At 35.1% G+C, this 14,659-nt stretch overlaps 1 protein-coding gene across 1 annotated transcript in view; it reads right to left on the bottom strand.

The window, feature by feature from the left end:
* Positions 1–14,659, bottom strand: part of CTTNBP2 (cortactin binding protein 2) — an 81,371-nt gene that overhangs the window by 18,799 nt on the left and 47,913 nt on the right. Inside the window, exons 6-14 of the mRNA XM_027893667.1 lie at positions 12,085–12,184; positions 11,497–11,647; positions 10,125–10,379; positions 7,110–7,227; positions 4,470–4,745; positions 3,179–3,274; positions 2,634–2,713; positions 1,457–1,543; positions 1,274–1,373 (exon numbers count right to left, since the gene is read on the bottom strand). Coding sequence (XP_027749468.1) covers positions 1,274–1,373; positions 1,457–1,543; positions 2,634–2,713; positions 3,179–3,274; positions 4,470–4,745; positions 7,110–7,227; positions 10,125–10,379; positions 11,497–11,647; positions 12,085–12,184 — 1,263 coding nt within the window. The remainder of the gene's footprint in view (positions 1–1,273; positions 1,374–1,456; positions 1,544–2,633; positions 2,714–3,178; positions 3,275–4,469; positions 4,746–7,109; positions 7,228–10,124; positions 10,380–11,496; positions 11,648–12,084; positions 12,185–14,659) is intronic.

Here is a 14,659-nt window from a genome sequence, read left to right as displayed (position 1 = left end):
ACTGTGACCAGGATTTCCTTAGAGAAAAATTGCCACAGATTAAAGTTACACCAGGAAATATGTGAACGAACAGAACAGAGCACTGCATGGCACTGTATGACCTGATGGGATGGTTCTGCTTTTGTTCACAAGCACAGACATGGTCTATTATCCCTACATTAGATAAGATATATTTATATTGCATAAACCTTCTCTCAATTTATAGTAATTGTCTGGGGAGTGAAAAAAATTGTCACAGAGCAAAACCATGACAATTATATTACATATCAGATATGATATACAATATACAATAGTATTAGTAGATGGTTAATACTATGGCAAAATAAAAGAAATCAGGGTTCAAATGCAGGAGTATGGGCACAATGTAGCACAACCTGCCTGTGAGAAAGTCCTCCATATAAAATGGTCATTTTCTCTTCACTTTTAGCACTATTCTATTCCTTTTTCTTACATTCTCCTTACTATTTCTGATTGACCCATGTGCCCCCATCCTTCTGCTTCCATATGTCATTTGCCCATTTTCACTGTCATTCATCTTTGGCTACTTTCTCCTTTTTTCACTCTCACCAGTTTCACTGCCAGTTTACACAGGTACAGCCTACTGACTGCTCTGAGAATATTTTATTGTGGAGTACCCAAGTATCTGGACTTTGATCTACATGTAGTTATTCATATCCACCGAGAGAGAACAGTTAATCCTAACAGAAATTCAACTTTGTCCTGTAGTAATGGGTCAGAACACACACACATACACTTTTGCCTGTTTGGGTGGCAAAATTTGGCTCAGATGCACAAATATCTAGTAAATAAGCATATGTTAAAAGATAGTGCTTTTTTAAAAGAATTCTTCTATTGCTAAATTTATCCCTAGTAAGGTGATAGTTATAGTTTCCCTTCTCATATACTTTTTTAAACATTAGAATAGCTTCATTAAGGCAACAATAAACCTTTATTTCTGATTCAGGAGACCCGAACCAGAGCAATGAACTTTTAAAGGCTCACAAACAAGGGGGAAAACGAATGAGACATAAATAAACATTAATTTTACTTAAATGTCATGAACTTTTGACAGAGTTCCCCATTGTAAGCTCTGTCATACTTAGTTCTACCTCAGTTTAGACTCGTATGATTTTTCCTCAAGCACCTGACAAACTATGGGTTACATTAAAACATGCCATCCACTATGTAAAATGTTTTAATATATTTCTTTACTTTGCACCATTAAAAATTTTCCTACAAATTACCAAAATCAGTTCTGCTGAAGTAACCTTACCACTACTGATGAACAGTTCTGCAAGCTGCTCCTTGGAGAAACCAGCATCCACTTGAACTTCAACGATCTCACATGTGGATCCCGCAGCCACTTGCTTTTGCTGTGTTGAAAATTTACAGATTTGGTGAAATAATGAAAACTCTGATTTATAGATTAATTTATTTGATATGTTCGTGTAAATACCTTCATGCAGGCTGCTATCTGATATGCTATATAATCTTGCAAACTTCCTTCTGGACCATGGAAAATGACATTGCGGTATTGTTCAACCTATAGATAGACAATAAAATACTCTTCAAAGCTCAGACTTTTGTTTTTACCTAGATGACACAATCAGCACCTAACAGACAGAATTCTCTGCTTTGCACTACTGGAGTTGATAATTCTTACTATATTAATTTCAAACTAGACAATATTTGCACACAATATACTGGAAATATATTGATAAATTTATATCCTAATTTGTAAAACTACCTAACAAGGTATTTTGTTATAACAAACTTTAAAACTTGACAAATTCATGTAGGAAGAATGAGTTTGAGAATCGCAAATATTTTCTTAATTTGGAGTTAAAATATACATCAGAATGATGTCAAAATCATCCGTGTAAGTTACTGCCAACGTAAGGATTTAGACTAAGGACTTTATTTCCAATAGAAATGGAATCATGTTATCAATATTGTAGAATAAAATGTATTTTATTTATCTTAACTGTAAAACTACTTTGTATCTAAAAAGTCAGAAAGGGAATATGCTCATATCACTGTGCAATATTGCTGAATACAGCAGAAACCTGAGGCATTACAACGCTTCTAACAACATATCATACTATCCAAGGACACAGCAAAAATAATGCAGATTCTAATCTAATTCTGATTCGATGCAATGTTAAAACAAATGATCTATGAAAGCTAACTCATCTAATTACCCTTATATTTTGAGGTATTAAACAAACTAAGAGTTACAGGAAATATCAATATAAGCTAGTAATAAAATTCAAGTTTCAAATAATTCTTATGTGAATGTTATTCTAATTTACTTTTCCCTCAAAAAGTAGAATGAAATAACTCTGGAAAGCAATAAGATATCACAGAGCTTTTAATATATTTTTTAAGCAGTTCAGTTAATCAGATAGCAGCTATTTCAAGAAGAAAGTTAATGCCCTCATGAGACTAAAGTTAAAGGGTTAAATTTAGGGGGATTTGACTTTAAAATACCAGCTTTCATCCCATTTAATTTTTTTAGAACTCTTGACATTCTTTCACGGAGTGAAAGAATGACTTTTTTTTTTAGTCAACACTATTACAGAAGTATTTTTATGAGCAATTAGCAGGCTGAAAGATGCTAGCTTAGTACTGACCAGGCGTAGGTAATTCTGAAGTGTCTGAAGATGGATCATGGATGCATAAGTCACACTATTTAGACAGCCTTCTTGAGGTCCTTAAAATGAGATACAAAAATAACTTTTCTAAATATCTCGTGTTTTACATGTGTATATGACAGATACATATTTTTTTCATGCAGTATTCTACAGTAATCTTCTAAAATTAGAGGCTATGTAAACTAAAATGCTGAATAAATGAAATGCATTTACACAGCACCACAGATTCATGGCTATCCATGACATAAGCAATATGGATACTACTAAATAACTGAAAAAGGTAGTAGGAGCTTTATGTGCCAGTATATTTTCTAAATATTGTCGATACTTTCAAATCTAGTTATGTATTATATCTATTATATCTAGTTATGTATTATATCTATTATATTTCAAACCAAGATATGATATTTCTGAGAATCAAGCATTACTGAAGAAAAAAAACAGTAGTAAATGATTCTGAAATTATGTATTTCATACAGAGTGTCTTAACATTCAAGACTGAAAAATTATGATTTGAAAATTACCAAACAAAAACACTGTGATATGCTCAGCTCTATTGTTCTTCAAAAAGTCCCATGGTGGCTGGGAAAAAATCTGACCTGTTGACCATGAAACGTTTCCTGTTAAAAAGAAAAAAATAAAAGAGAGAGATATTCCCTATATCTATATAAAGTGTCCTATGCTCAGATATATTCACTGACTTACAAATATTGTGTGCATGCATTAACAAATTCAACAAACAAACCAGTCCTATGTATGAGATGTACTAAATCACACTATTATTTGATACATGACTGAGGATACTGATGTTTTCTGCCAGCTGACAAAAGCTTAACAGCTAGCCTGTCTTTACATCTTTACATGTAAAATAGAGTAAAATAGGATATTTGTCCAGTCTAATGTGAATAGGGTTTTTTTTTGCCTGATGGGCAGGGGGAGGGGTGAAGGAGATTAAAGATGAACTACAAGAATTTAAGAATTTTCAGAAACCTATACAGCTGTTACTACTACCCACAATTTGGCTGATTTCTCACAATTTTAAAGATTTCTCTTTTTTTACCTTGGTAAGTGAAGTTATACAAAACAGCAGTTCTGTTTAACTACGCCAGTGATTTACAGTCTGTATTTACTATATATTCTGGATGTACTGTAAAGATGCATTTTTCAAATATATAAAGGCTTTGCTTCAAATTGCTTTCATAGTAACATGGAGTATCTTGAATTGGAAGGGACTCACAAGGATCAAAGTCCAACCCCTGGCCCTGCACAGGACAGACCCAAGAACCACACCCTGTGCCTGAGAGCATTGTCCAAACACTTACTGAGCTCTGGCAGCCTTGGTGCTGTGACCACTTCCCTGGGGAGCCTCTTCCCCTCACAAAGATGTTGTAGACTGCAATGAGGTCTCCCCTGAGCCTCCTCCAGGTTGAACAAACCAAGTGACCTCACCTGCTCCTTGTACAGCTTCCCCTCAAGGCCCTTCACCATACTTGTTGCCCTCCTTTAGATGCTCTCTAAGACCTTAACATCTTTCTTATATTATGGAACCCAAAACTGCACACAATATCAAGGGCTAATTAACATAGGGCCTCATGGTCCCCAAGACTAAAGTGCTTAATGAATTGTGCCATAAACATAGCTGAAAGTAAAGACTGCTTTCATGCCAACACTATTCAAAGGTGAATAGTTAGTACTGGTCTTTCTTAGTTTAAGCTTTAAAAGATCCAGAAATCTAAAGATTCTTCTATCTTACAAGATTTCACAAATTTAAGAAAACCCCCAAGTTTTGGTTTTATATTACACCCATACTGATACCTAGTTTGACAGATAATATACTGCTTGCACTGAGGCCAAGACTGGATTCTGCAGCACTGTTAAATGACAGGTCTTCTAGGCTCCTCCATCCATCAGAAGCGATTGCCTGGAAATGGTTTGTCACTGCCTGACTCACTGCTTTTGAAAAATCATCCCATGACGTCTGCTTGCGGATACTTAATGCACATATTGTGTTTTCTGTATCAAATTCCTCTGAACCCCAATGGGCTAGTTCAATTCCACTGACTGAAATCCTTACAGGTACATTAAGAGCATCTGTTGAAAAACAAAATACCAACAATGAGAAAAACCGTAAAACTCAATTTAAAGTAATCCCATTATTATGGACCAACATTTCATGTTACAAAGGAAAGTTACAAAATAACTCCTGCTACAGAGAAGCAAAGGGCGAAGAGCAGCACGGATCACCACCACCAAATCAGAGCAGTGATGAAAATACCAAGGTATCTATCTTTAAAAAAAAAAAAAAATCAAGATTTTTATGCTTAAATAATAGGAAGCAAGACAAAACTTATTTAATTTATATTTCCTCTTTACAGACTAATTGCTTATAAATTAAGATAGATGGTGGACAGTGTCTTAATGTTTTAGTTTATTATTGTTTTGCACATTTTTATTACTAATTCAGAAAAATAATTTTCTGGCACTAGTGCACAAGTGGAAAACACAGCTGAGCCAAATTTCTTTAAATAAAAAGCTAAGACTAGGAGTGAAAATTCATTTGAAAATGAATATTTTATTTGCTATAGAATAAATTGACAAAATATTAAAACAGGAAAATAGGAAATTTACATGCATATTCTAGAAACAATGAAGTTACTTTAAATCCTGCTCTTTGGAATACAACTCAACAGAAGCAGCAGCCTCTGGGGATCATTTAGAACACTAAAATTGAAAAGGAAGCTATCTTCTAATTTTCACGCCAAAACAATACCTTTCAGAAATTACCCCTGAAATGAAAAATAAGTACACTAAAAAAAAAAAAAAAACAACAACAACAAAACTTATTATGAAATCTTGCTACATGATCTTGGTTTTGCTTTTGTGATAAGAAGCCAGATCTTCAGCTGATACAAACCAATGAAGCTTTTCTGATGTCAGAAAAGCTGTGATTTAAACACAGTGGCCTTCCATAGGGAAAAGATTACTCAAAGGCATCTTTCAGATGTGGAACTGTGAGAAATGTATCAAAGGTTTGCCCTTCTGATGGCTGGACCTCAGGGAAATGAGCACAGACTGTAAGGAGTACAGAGGGTTCTCCATGAGGAAACAGGCCCCTAGGACAGAGGTGCAGTACACATCTAAACTTCACTGCATGTGACCGCTACAGCACAGCTGGCAATCCTGGCCCCTAGTCATTCTGATCTGGCAGAGCACATCCTCCTGTCCTACACGCAGCTCCTTACAGTGGAAACCTTACTAGACTGTGATGGAGGTAGAGAATAGTACATACACACTGTACCCAAAAGTCAGTCTTGGCTTTTTTAGGTGAATAGAAGAAGAGAAGGGGAGACCAAAGGTTCCGTCCTGATAAAAGCAGCTGGATCTGTGACAAGCATGACCAGAGAAACAGAATGCTAAGCCTGATGAAAATAATACAAGCATTAATTTACCAGGCTACAGATTCAGCCATCAGAAATTGGCTTCATTCTGATAAAGAAGATGACTGTGGAAAAGTTTCTATTAGAAAGTGAGCTGTTCCCCTCTGAACCTGCAGTAAAATGGTAAGAACTGAGATTTATAATAGCTAAAGAGGAAAAGTCAGAAGCAGCAGACAGAAAGCTTTGCTCATTTTTTGATAATCAGTGAACTTAACTACCCACATCCTTATATCCCACAAAATAAAAAAGTAGATAAATAAAAAGCATACAAATCTACAAAGACAATACTTTTCACTACAAAGAAAAATATAGATATATTTTTCTCCAAATATATAGATATAAATATATTGAGATGTACACAGAACTAGTGAGTGGATGGATTAAATCCTATCTCAAGAAATACACTGGTCAGCCTGCTCTGCTGAATTTTGAGAAAACTTAACAGAGAAGGAAGAAGATAACAGGTTTCAATAGAATAACAATCTTGTGACAGAAGTTACTGATGTTGGAAAAAAGAAGTTATTCGATGTTGTCTCAAAGATATTTTTGAAGAATCAAACAAACAATCCCCTCAATAATAAACAAGTGACAAAACTGTATTTTAAAAAGAGATTAAGATACAACTAGATGATTTTCTTAGCCTGAAGAAATTTGACAGCTATCCACCACTAAGTGACTACTTCTGCGAGAATCTGAAGAAAAGAGGAGGATAATAGCTTTGGAAAAAGTAATGACTCATATTAAATTCAGAAATTTTAAGAGAATATGGATGTTTGCACATGTACAATATGAACCATCTTTTCAAATGGTTTAAAAACAAAGATATGAGTCATTTAATAACCTAAAAAATTTTACCATATGCTTTTGTAAAATTTGAAGAATATAAACTTGCTAGATAAAGGACACTTAATACTGTGGTGCCAAAAAAGTGACAACTACCCTTTCCACATTTCTCATTTTTGTCCCACAAGTTCTTTACTAAAAACATTTTTATACAGTGCTGATAGTATTTACTTACTTAAATTTTCTAGGAGATGTTTGCAATCATCAGTAGCAACATCATGCAATGTTCGATTACACTTATCTTTTCTCTCAGCCTCTAGTCCACCATGGCTACAAAGGATTTCTAGACAGTTCTGCAAAGGTAGGAACTGTATTATTTACTTGTCCATTTGCTGCATTAAAGAGTTCTACCAATACGCAGTTAGACTCCTAACTGAAATTCTTACATATGCATTTCCAAAGATAATCAGCTGTGGAGCTTCTATAGATGAGAATCCAAATTATGTTTCTCGGGAGGTTGGAAACCAGGAGTAAAAATATTTTATAGCAGACCTCAAAGTCTCAAATTATGATTTTGAAAAAGCAGAACATATGCAGCCAGGCTTCTAAAGTCTCCAAGCTGATTAAGTGCTGTTCAGTTGAATTAAGAAATTCTTAGTATATGGTCACTAGTTGAGGTATTCATAAGGAAACAGAAGCCCATCTATGCAACCTGCTTTGAATATCCTGGCCTCAATGTTCAAGCAACATCAAGCAATTCTAAAGTTTAATCAGACTAATAAATGAACCTATTTAGATAGCAATCCATAAAACCAATTTTCACTTTGCAATTCATCAAGTATGAGTTTCCATCATGCCTGACATCTGATTGGGACACAGAAAAATAATCATTTTAAAATCACCTTGCAAGACTCTTCTTTGGCAGGGAAACCTGAATTTCTGCAAGCAGTGAAATAAAACCACATTTTTATTAAGTCAGAGTATAAACATCTTATGGATGCCAACAACATGATACCCTCTTAAAAAAAAATTAATATACTCATCAAAAGGAAAAAATCATTAAAATTTATCAGAAAGAAGATATTAGCATGTAAATTTGGATTGGTATAATTATACTGTAAAATGTATAAAAATATTAAAGTTCCCATACCCATATTTAAAAAAAAAAAAGCCAACAGAAATTATACTAGTCAATACTGTATTAATAACCTCTGGGGTTATGCATAGCGGGGAAACAAAACCTTGAAAACACAGCAAAGCAGCTATTAAGAATTTCGATGTAGAACAGTGGCTTCTTGCAGTTTTGGCTAATGTTTTGTAGCTGTTCTACCAGAAACTTTTGTCAGTGCATCTGACATACTGAGACCTTTCATAAATATAGCAGTCATTCAAGGTGTATTTGCCCGCGAGGTGAGATTTTTCCAGGTGTAGTTCCAGTGCTTGCAATTGCTTTTAAAAAATGGATTAGTTCACTAAGTTTGCCAGAAGAAAATCAAGCAGAAAAAAGCGTGTATTTTCTTGCCAGATTAGTTCATTAACGCTGACTATCAGATGGGAGCAATGAATAGCAAAGACAGCAGAAGGCAGAGGACTGAACTGTGAGGCTGAATGTGGGAAGTAAAGCAGGAAGAAGTGGGACAGAACAAAGAAAGAAGCCTATTTCCTTAGCAAAATGAGGATTTTTGTTGGCTCTGCTGCCTACGAAAGAACAGCTAAGATGTCCTAGCAGAAAGCATCTGTAAAGAATGGCACCTATCCATCTTGAAACAAAAATGTGCAAGTGCCAGCAATGCTTATACGCAGCTATCACGTGGCAGAATGAATGACATGCAGTGTAGATAACAGATTAGAGAATGAAGGCAAAGTGTTAACAGCACTTGAAGATGGCTATTAAGCTTTTTAATATCCCAAACATATCCCAAGTCAATAAATGCATTTAATCAAATACAATTTTATAGTCTCTGCAACATCAAAACCAGGAATCTGACTGCCAGCTATATATGGTCTTCATCACATAAGAGAGTACCCTCAATCAGTTGACTTGGAGTGTGCTCAGAAGCTCAAAGCCTTGAGTTATTCATGAAAGACATACATGAAGACTTCCAGTGTCAGAAACTTCAAGAGCACCCAGCATAAGCAACTTTTAGACAGAAAATGAAACCTAGCTTCCAAGTTCCTAAAGACTATCTTACTGAAGAAAGAGCCAACATATTGCACATTAAGTATTTGCAGACTAAACTCCATTTAAATTCAGATGAGTGGAAACCAGAATAAGAGTCTGCACCTGCCTAAGAGACACTGGTAATGGAACACTGACTTTTTGCAATGCAAAATACTGAATAAGCAGTGGCTGGTCCCAAAAAAACATAACTTATTAAAGTGAATCTTAAATCTGTACCTATTTTGAACATATCATAGTATATTTATCAGGAAAAAAATGAACATAATGACAGATACTGAAGTAGGCATGTAATCACAGCTGAGTTTTGAAGTCTTAGACTTTATTTTCTTAAAATTCACTCTCTTCTGTGTTTAGCATCCTCTATTTTCTTCCTGGGTAAAAATTTCATGATAAGATCTGACTGACAGCTGTCATATAAAAAGAAGTCCTTTAAACAGTCATCATTAGAAGTGAACGGCTTCTGATGTCAAAACCTTCACGTAATATTCAATTTCCAGAAATCTTCCTATTTGTCATCAGTAAAACCTGTCAGGTCATTCTCCTTGTCATCAGTTAACCCAACCGCCCAAAAACATACTCACTGCCTGCCAAAAAAGGCTGCCTGAAATAATAATTAAACAGTGTATTACTGCACAAACCTGATTCTCAAACTGCTTTTCCTCCCCTTCCTACCCACAGGAAAAGTTATGCATAGTTAAATCATCCCTACCTGCAACTGGAAACTATGCCCACTTAATGTACATCCATAAGTACAAGACATCAATTAAATTGTCGTTCAGGGTGGGATTCACCTCACCTTTGAAAACATGAATCTTAAGTAATATTTTCTCTTTTCGTTGTTGTCTGCAAAGAAACAGACATTTAAATAGGACAATTCACCCCATTTGACACCTAGGTTCTGGGGTAAATTGTCCACTGGAAGTATTCCTCTGTCTTTGTTAAATCAAGTGTGCCAAGAAATTAGATAACAAACTTGGTTTTGACATCTGAAATTTATTTCTTCAAAGATAAAAGAATTTATCTTGTCTAAACTCTATCAGGTTACTGTAACTTTTCACACAGACTGACCTTAAAGCCTTTTGATGCTGCTATGTGGGCAGCAGTCCAACCCTCTTTGTCAGCATGGTTGATGAGATCTGCAGAAACAACAGGCTTTATTCTATTGCTGTAGTCATCTTCTCTCTTCTCCAAATCAAAGTAGTTTAAATTAGGCTCTGTATCTGTCAAAGAGTTCCTGCTGTTTGGCTCTCCATAGTACATAAGAAGCTTGAGACTTTCCACATTACCAGAATCCACTGCTGCGTGAATTGGTGACCAGCCATCCTAAAAAAACCCAAAATCAAACAGCACACTCTCACCAAACACATAGAAAAATGCTTGCAGACTTATATCAGCAATGAATCTGAACAGAAGGTTGTGTTTGGAAATTAAGAAGATAAGCAAGAGTGACATAATAATCCTTTGGAAAAACGGTTGCTTGTATGTGTTTGGGGTGGAAAAAGGAGAAGGAAGAAAATGCACCAGAAAGAAAATTTTACAGCTTTCTCCAAGGACAGTCCAACAAATAAAGTTTTCAGAATTTTTAAGAGTCTAAGTGATACAGGACTTAGGTGTTAATAGTAAACTGCTTCCTTGTCATGTATTAAACTAACATGATTCTAACTATCAATATTGTTTCATGTTGCATTAATCAATCAGTTTCATGATTTAGACATCACAACTTTCTCTCATTAAAAGTTCAGTATATTTACTTTCCAGATGCAAGATAAATGAATGATAAAAAATTTAGTGTAATAATTACAGGAGGAGCAGAATGTTCTGTGAAGCTATATTGTGCTGGATTTTTGGACAGCCTACCACCCACATTTATTGTCATGTTTACATAAGAGTCTTAAGAAAAACTTAGGAAAGCACCTGAAAAAAGCAATACATAAATGTTAATTTTGAGACGGTCCTCCTCCCCTTTCTCCTCTAGATACAATTTTTTTTTTGCCATTTCTCTCATTTGTGATATATTTATTATTTATTACAATATTATTTATTATTTATTACAATACCGGCAAAAAAGTTTTGAGGTATTGTCCCCTCAAAGCAACGTAACATAAAAAGTGGAAGCAAAATCCCTATTTCCACTTCTCCACTTCAAAAAAAAAGTCAGACCAGAAAAGTTCTGTTTTACAAATGCAATGCTGGAGAAAAGTCTGCAGCAAACTGCAAGTAGAATCTGAAATAGGTAAAATGATATGAAAGTCACATAATTTTGGAGATTTTAGACAATACACAGTTTTAAAAAAGCCAGAAAGTATGATGAAAAGAACAAAATACTACTGTCAAGTTACACAGTTGATTCCAGTTTTAAAGAAAACTTTAAATAAATATTTTAATGTAAATATTCAGTACTACACAAGGTACTTTAACTTTACAAACTATTTTAACTTACATTGGTTTTTACTGTTCGATCTGCTCCACCTTCCAACAATAGCTTAACACAGTTGTTATTTCCATTTTTACAGGCCAAGTACAAAGGTGTCTGTCCTCTTTCAGCAGCATGGTTAATATCAGCCTGATACATAATTAATAATTCTGCACACCTACAGCAAACAAAACAGTAAAATTGTCTTATATTTTACATCCAAAACCTCTTTATAACTTAAATATTTTTAATAAAGTACTGATTTTACAGATATAGATCTACTTGCGATCACCCCATATAGACAAATATAAGATATAATTTTATACGTAGGTATAAAGATAGGTTACTTTAAACCTGTAAATCTTAAACTACTGAAGAGGTATTTAAAAACTGTGAATCTAAAGCACTGAATTTCACAAACCTGATAAGCATTTGAGGACAGTTGCTTAAAAACCTTCAGCTGAACAAAAAAAGGCATTTAAGTAGATGCTTTCAATAAATTATAGTTAAATGCATTTATACCTAACAATGCAACAATCATGTAATGGAAAAAGTACAAAGAATATAAAATAGACTAACAGGTGACAGGCAAAAATCTTAAAAGACTTCACTTACTTGTCATGTCCCTGGGCAACTGCTGAACACAAGGGTGTAAAGCCATTTTTATCAGCAGCATCAACTTGTGCTTCTGCAGTCAGCAGCAATCTCACACAATCTATAAATGGAGCAGAACCAGACACCGAGTCAACAAAAGCAAGCAGTTAAAACTATCAGAGGCTCAAGGGGCAACATCAGCCAGTCTTTCAGACTACACCTCACACCTTAGAGGACAGGAAGAGGTTTGCAGGGCAGAGGTGAGAATTGCCTCCCTGGGGGCACCACCACCCTTTTGCAGAAGACTTAGGTTGGATTCTGCTGGGATTCAAATACATGCTGGTAACTCCCACAGGGTTAGCTATTTAACCCAAAATTGGGGAATCTGAATTATCCAGAAGCCCCTAAAGGCATCACTGCCTACCGGCAGTCAAGTCAAAAATCCCAAATACCAGGGTCACAGAGGAGATGTTCACAAGCCACACATAACTAAAGCAACACGCTGGTCAGTCTTGTTTTAGGACACTTTGACTTAGGAGTGCAATGACAAATAAAATAAGCTGACAAACCTCCACAAACCATTCCGATTCATATATTTCCAAAATGACATGCTACGAATAGTACTAGCTTGATTTCACCATCCCTACAGCTAAATTAAGATAATTAATTACATAGTAATTATACTGTTTTTCATCCACAAATTGAATATCATTTGATGCAATTAGGTTTGAAGAAAATAGTTAATCTGTTCTTCATTCTTGAAATTGGTTCTAGATCAAAATAAAGCAAGTCTTTTTTAATTGAAACTATTACTTGGAAAATAAGCTCAGCTACACCACCATTTATAAACTCCTGACCTGTTTTCTGAGCAAGCCTATTGAATGCTGTTCCAGCAGTAAGATCCTGAAGGCAAGCTTTGCTGGTGAAGTTTATCTCTAGACACCAGAAGCATATATTAAGAATTACTTAGAAATCTGACTAATCTAAATCATTCGTTAATGTATTTACTCCCATTATAATTTTTTCAAATATTAATACCGATGTTAGAGAGTTGACTGAATAAATAATTTAACATTAAGAAATAATATTTTAGAACACTCTACCTTATTATATTGTAAATTAAGATTCTTTAATTTTGAAATAAGTAATCTGATCTGAAATGACTTTTTTGTTGTCGTTGTTGTAAAGCTGGTTGTCAAAATAAGCTACCAGGACTTGATCTGTAATATTTTTTTTAGGTCACAAAGAAGCTCTCAGTTAACTATCTTACCTAGTCCTTCAATTGTAAGATAATACCAACTTAAAATATAATTTTATTTACATTTGCTTTTTAACTGAAAAAATACCTCTGCTAAGAATGACCTTTTTTTTCTTTTCATAATCATTCCCAGTCTTATAATAAATGATTAACTTGAAAACACAAATTCCTGCTTGACATCCTTTAGTACTCCTAAAATTTATGAGGGATGCTGTAAAAATTTTCATCTAGCACTTTTTAAGTATTTGGCTAGAATACTCTTCTGTTTCTTCATAAAGCATATGTTAGCCATGCAAAGCCATGAAGAACACATAGAACAAGACTACCTTTCTAGAGAGGTACAGTTAATTCTATTATTGATTGGCAGATCATTCAGGTGGTAGGTTATCTCTGTCAAAACACTGCTTCTGAAGAAGTTCACTGAAAAAAGCTGTTTAAGGGGGAAGTGCGGGCATGAGGAAATACAGCTACTTTCATAAGGCGCACGATGTGACTGAATAATCGCTACAAAGTGTTCTGGTGGCATGTCAAGTAAAAGAGCAATTTTCTATAATAAGTCTGAGTCGTCCGGATGGACTTTTTATTGGGATCTGTAGAAGGGTAATTTGGGTCACTCCAGGCTCAATAGCTCCAGTTCACTCCTGTCTGCCACAGAAGTAATCAGCAGTGGGGAGCACTGGGTGGAAGGGCAGGCAAAAGACAGACATTGATATTGTCACTAAATTAAAGGTTTTGGTCAAAACAAAAGCAAAACATGGAAGCGAATTAGCACAAACACCTGGAGACTTTACTGCTCTCCACCACAGCTGGGTAGTTAGTTCTTCCAGAGTGCTGGCAAACACCATGCAGATACATCCGGTGGCTTGACAAAGCTGACTCCGTGTAGCTGTATGTCTCTGCACCTCACTCCTTTCTACTTCCCACATCATTCCAGTTTTTTCCTATCAGTCAGGGTGCCACAGCCTCCAAATACTCAGGACAGAAGAGATCATCAATGATACCAAAAATGCATATGATTAGCACATAGCTGAGTCCAAAGGATATTATTATTCTCTTCATATCTCTCAAGTTCAGGAACTCTTTGTTGTTTCATTCTGTCTTTCTCAACCACCTCACACGGCAGAGAATGGTCAGGATTTACAACACAATACAGTTATGCAGATCTATTAGCGAAGAGAACTACTGTACATATTAAGTGCATACAGACAGAAGTGGCTTCTGCTCTGCTAATGGATCAAACCAAGACAGCCTGACAAAGCAACCTGTTCAGCTATCCAAACCTAGTGGTTAAATAATAAAAATAACAGTTTCCTCGTGTCCATTCAAACCTAAAGAGAG

Source organism: Empidonax traillii, unplaced genomic scaffold, assembly GCF_003031625.1.
Source record: "Empidonax traillii isolate 1590-97213 ecotype Southwest subspecies unplaced genomic scaffold, ASM303162v1 scaffold401:size1000279, whole genome shotgun sequence".
NCBI lineage: Eukaryota > Metazoa > Chordata > Aves > Passeriformes > Tyrannidae > Empidonax > Empidonax traillii.
The sequence above is the reverse complement of the archived record's forward strand: the minus strand, read 5'-3'. Positions and strand labels throughout refer to the sequence as shown.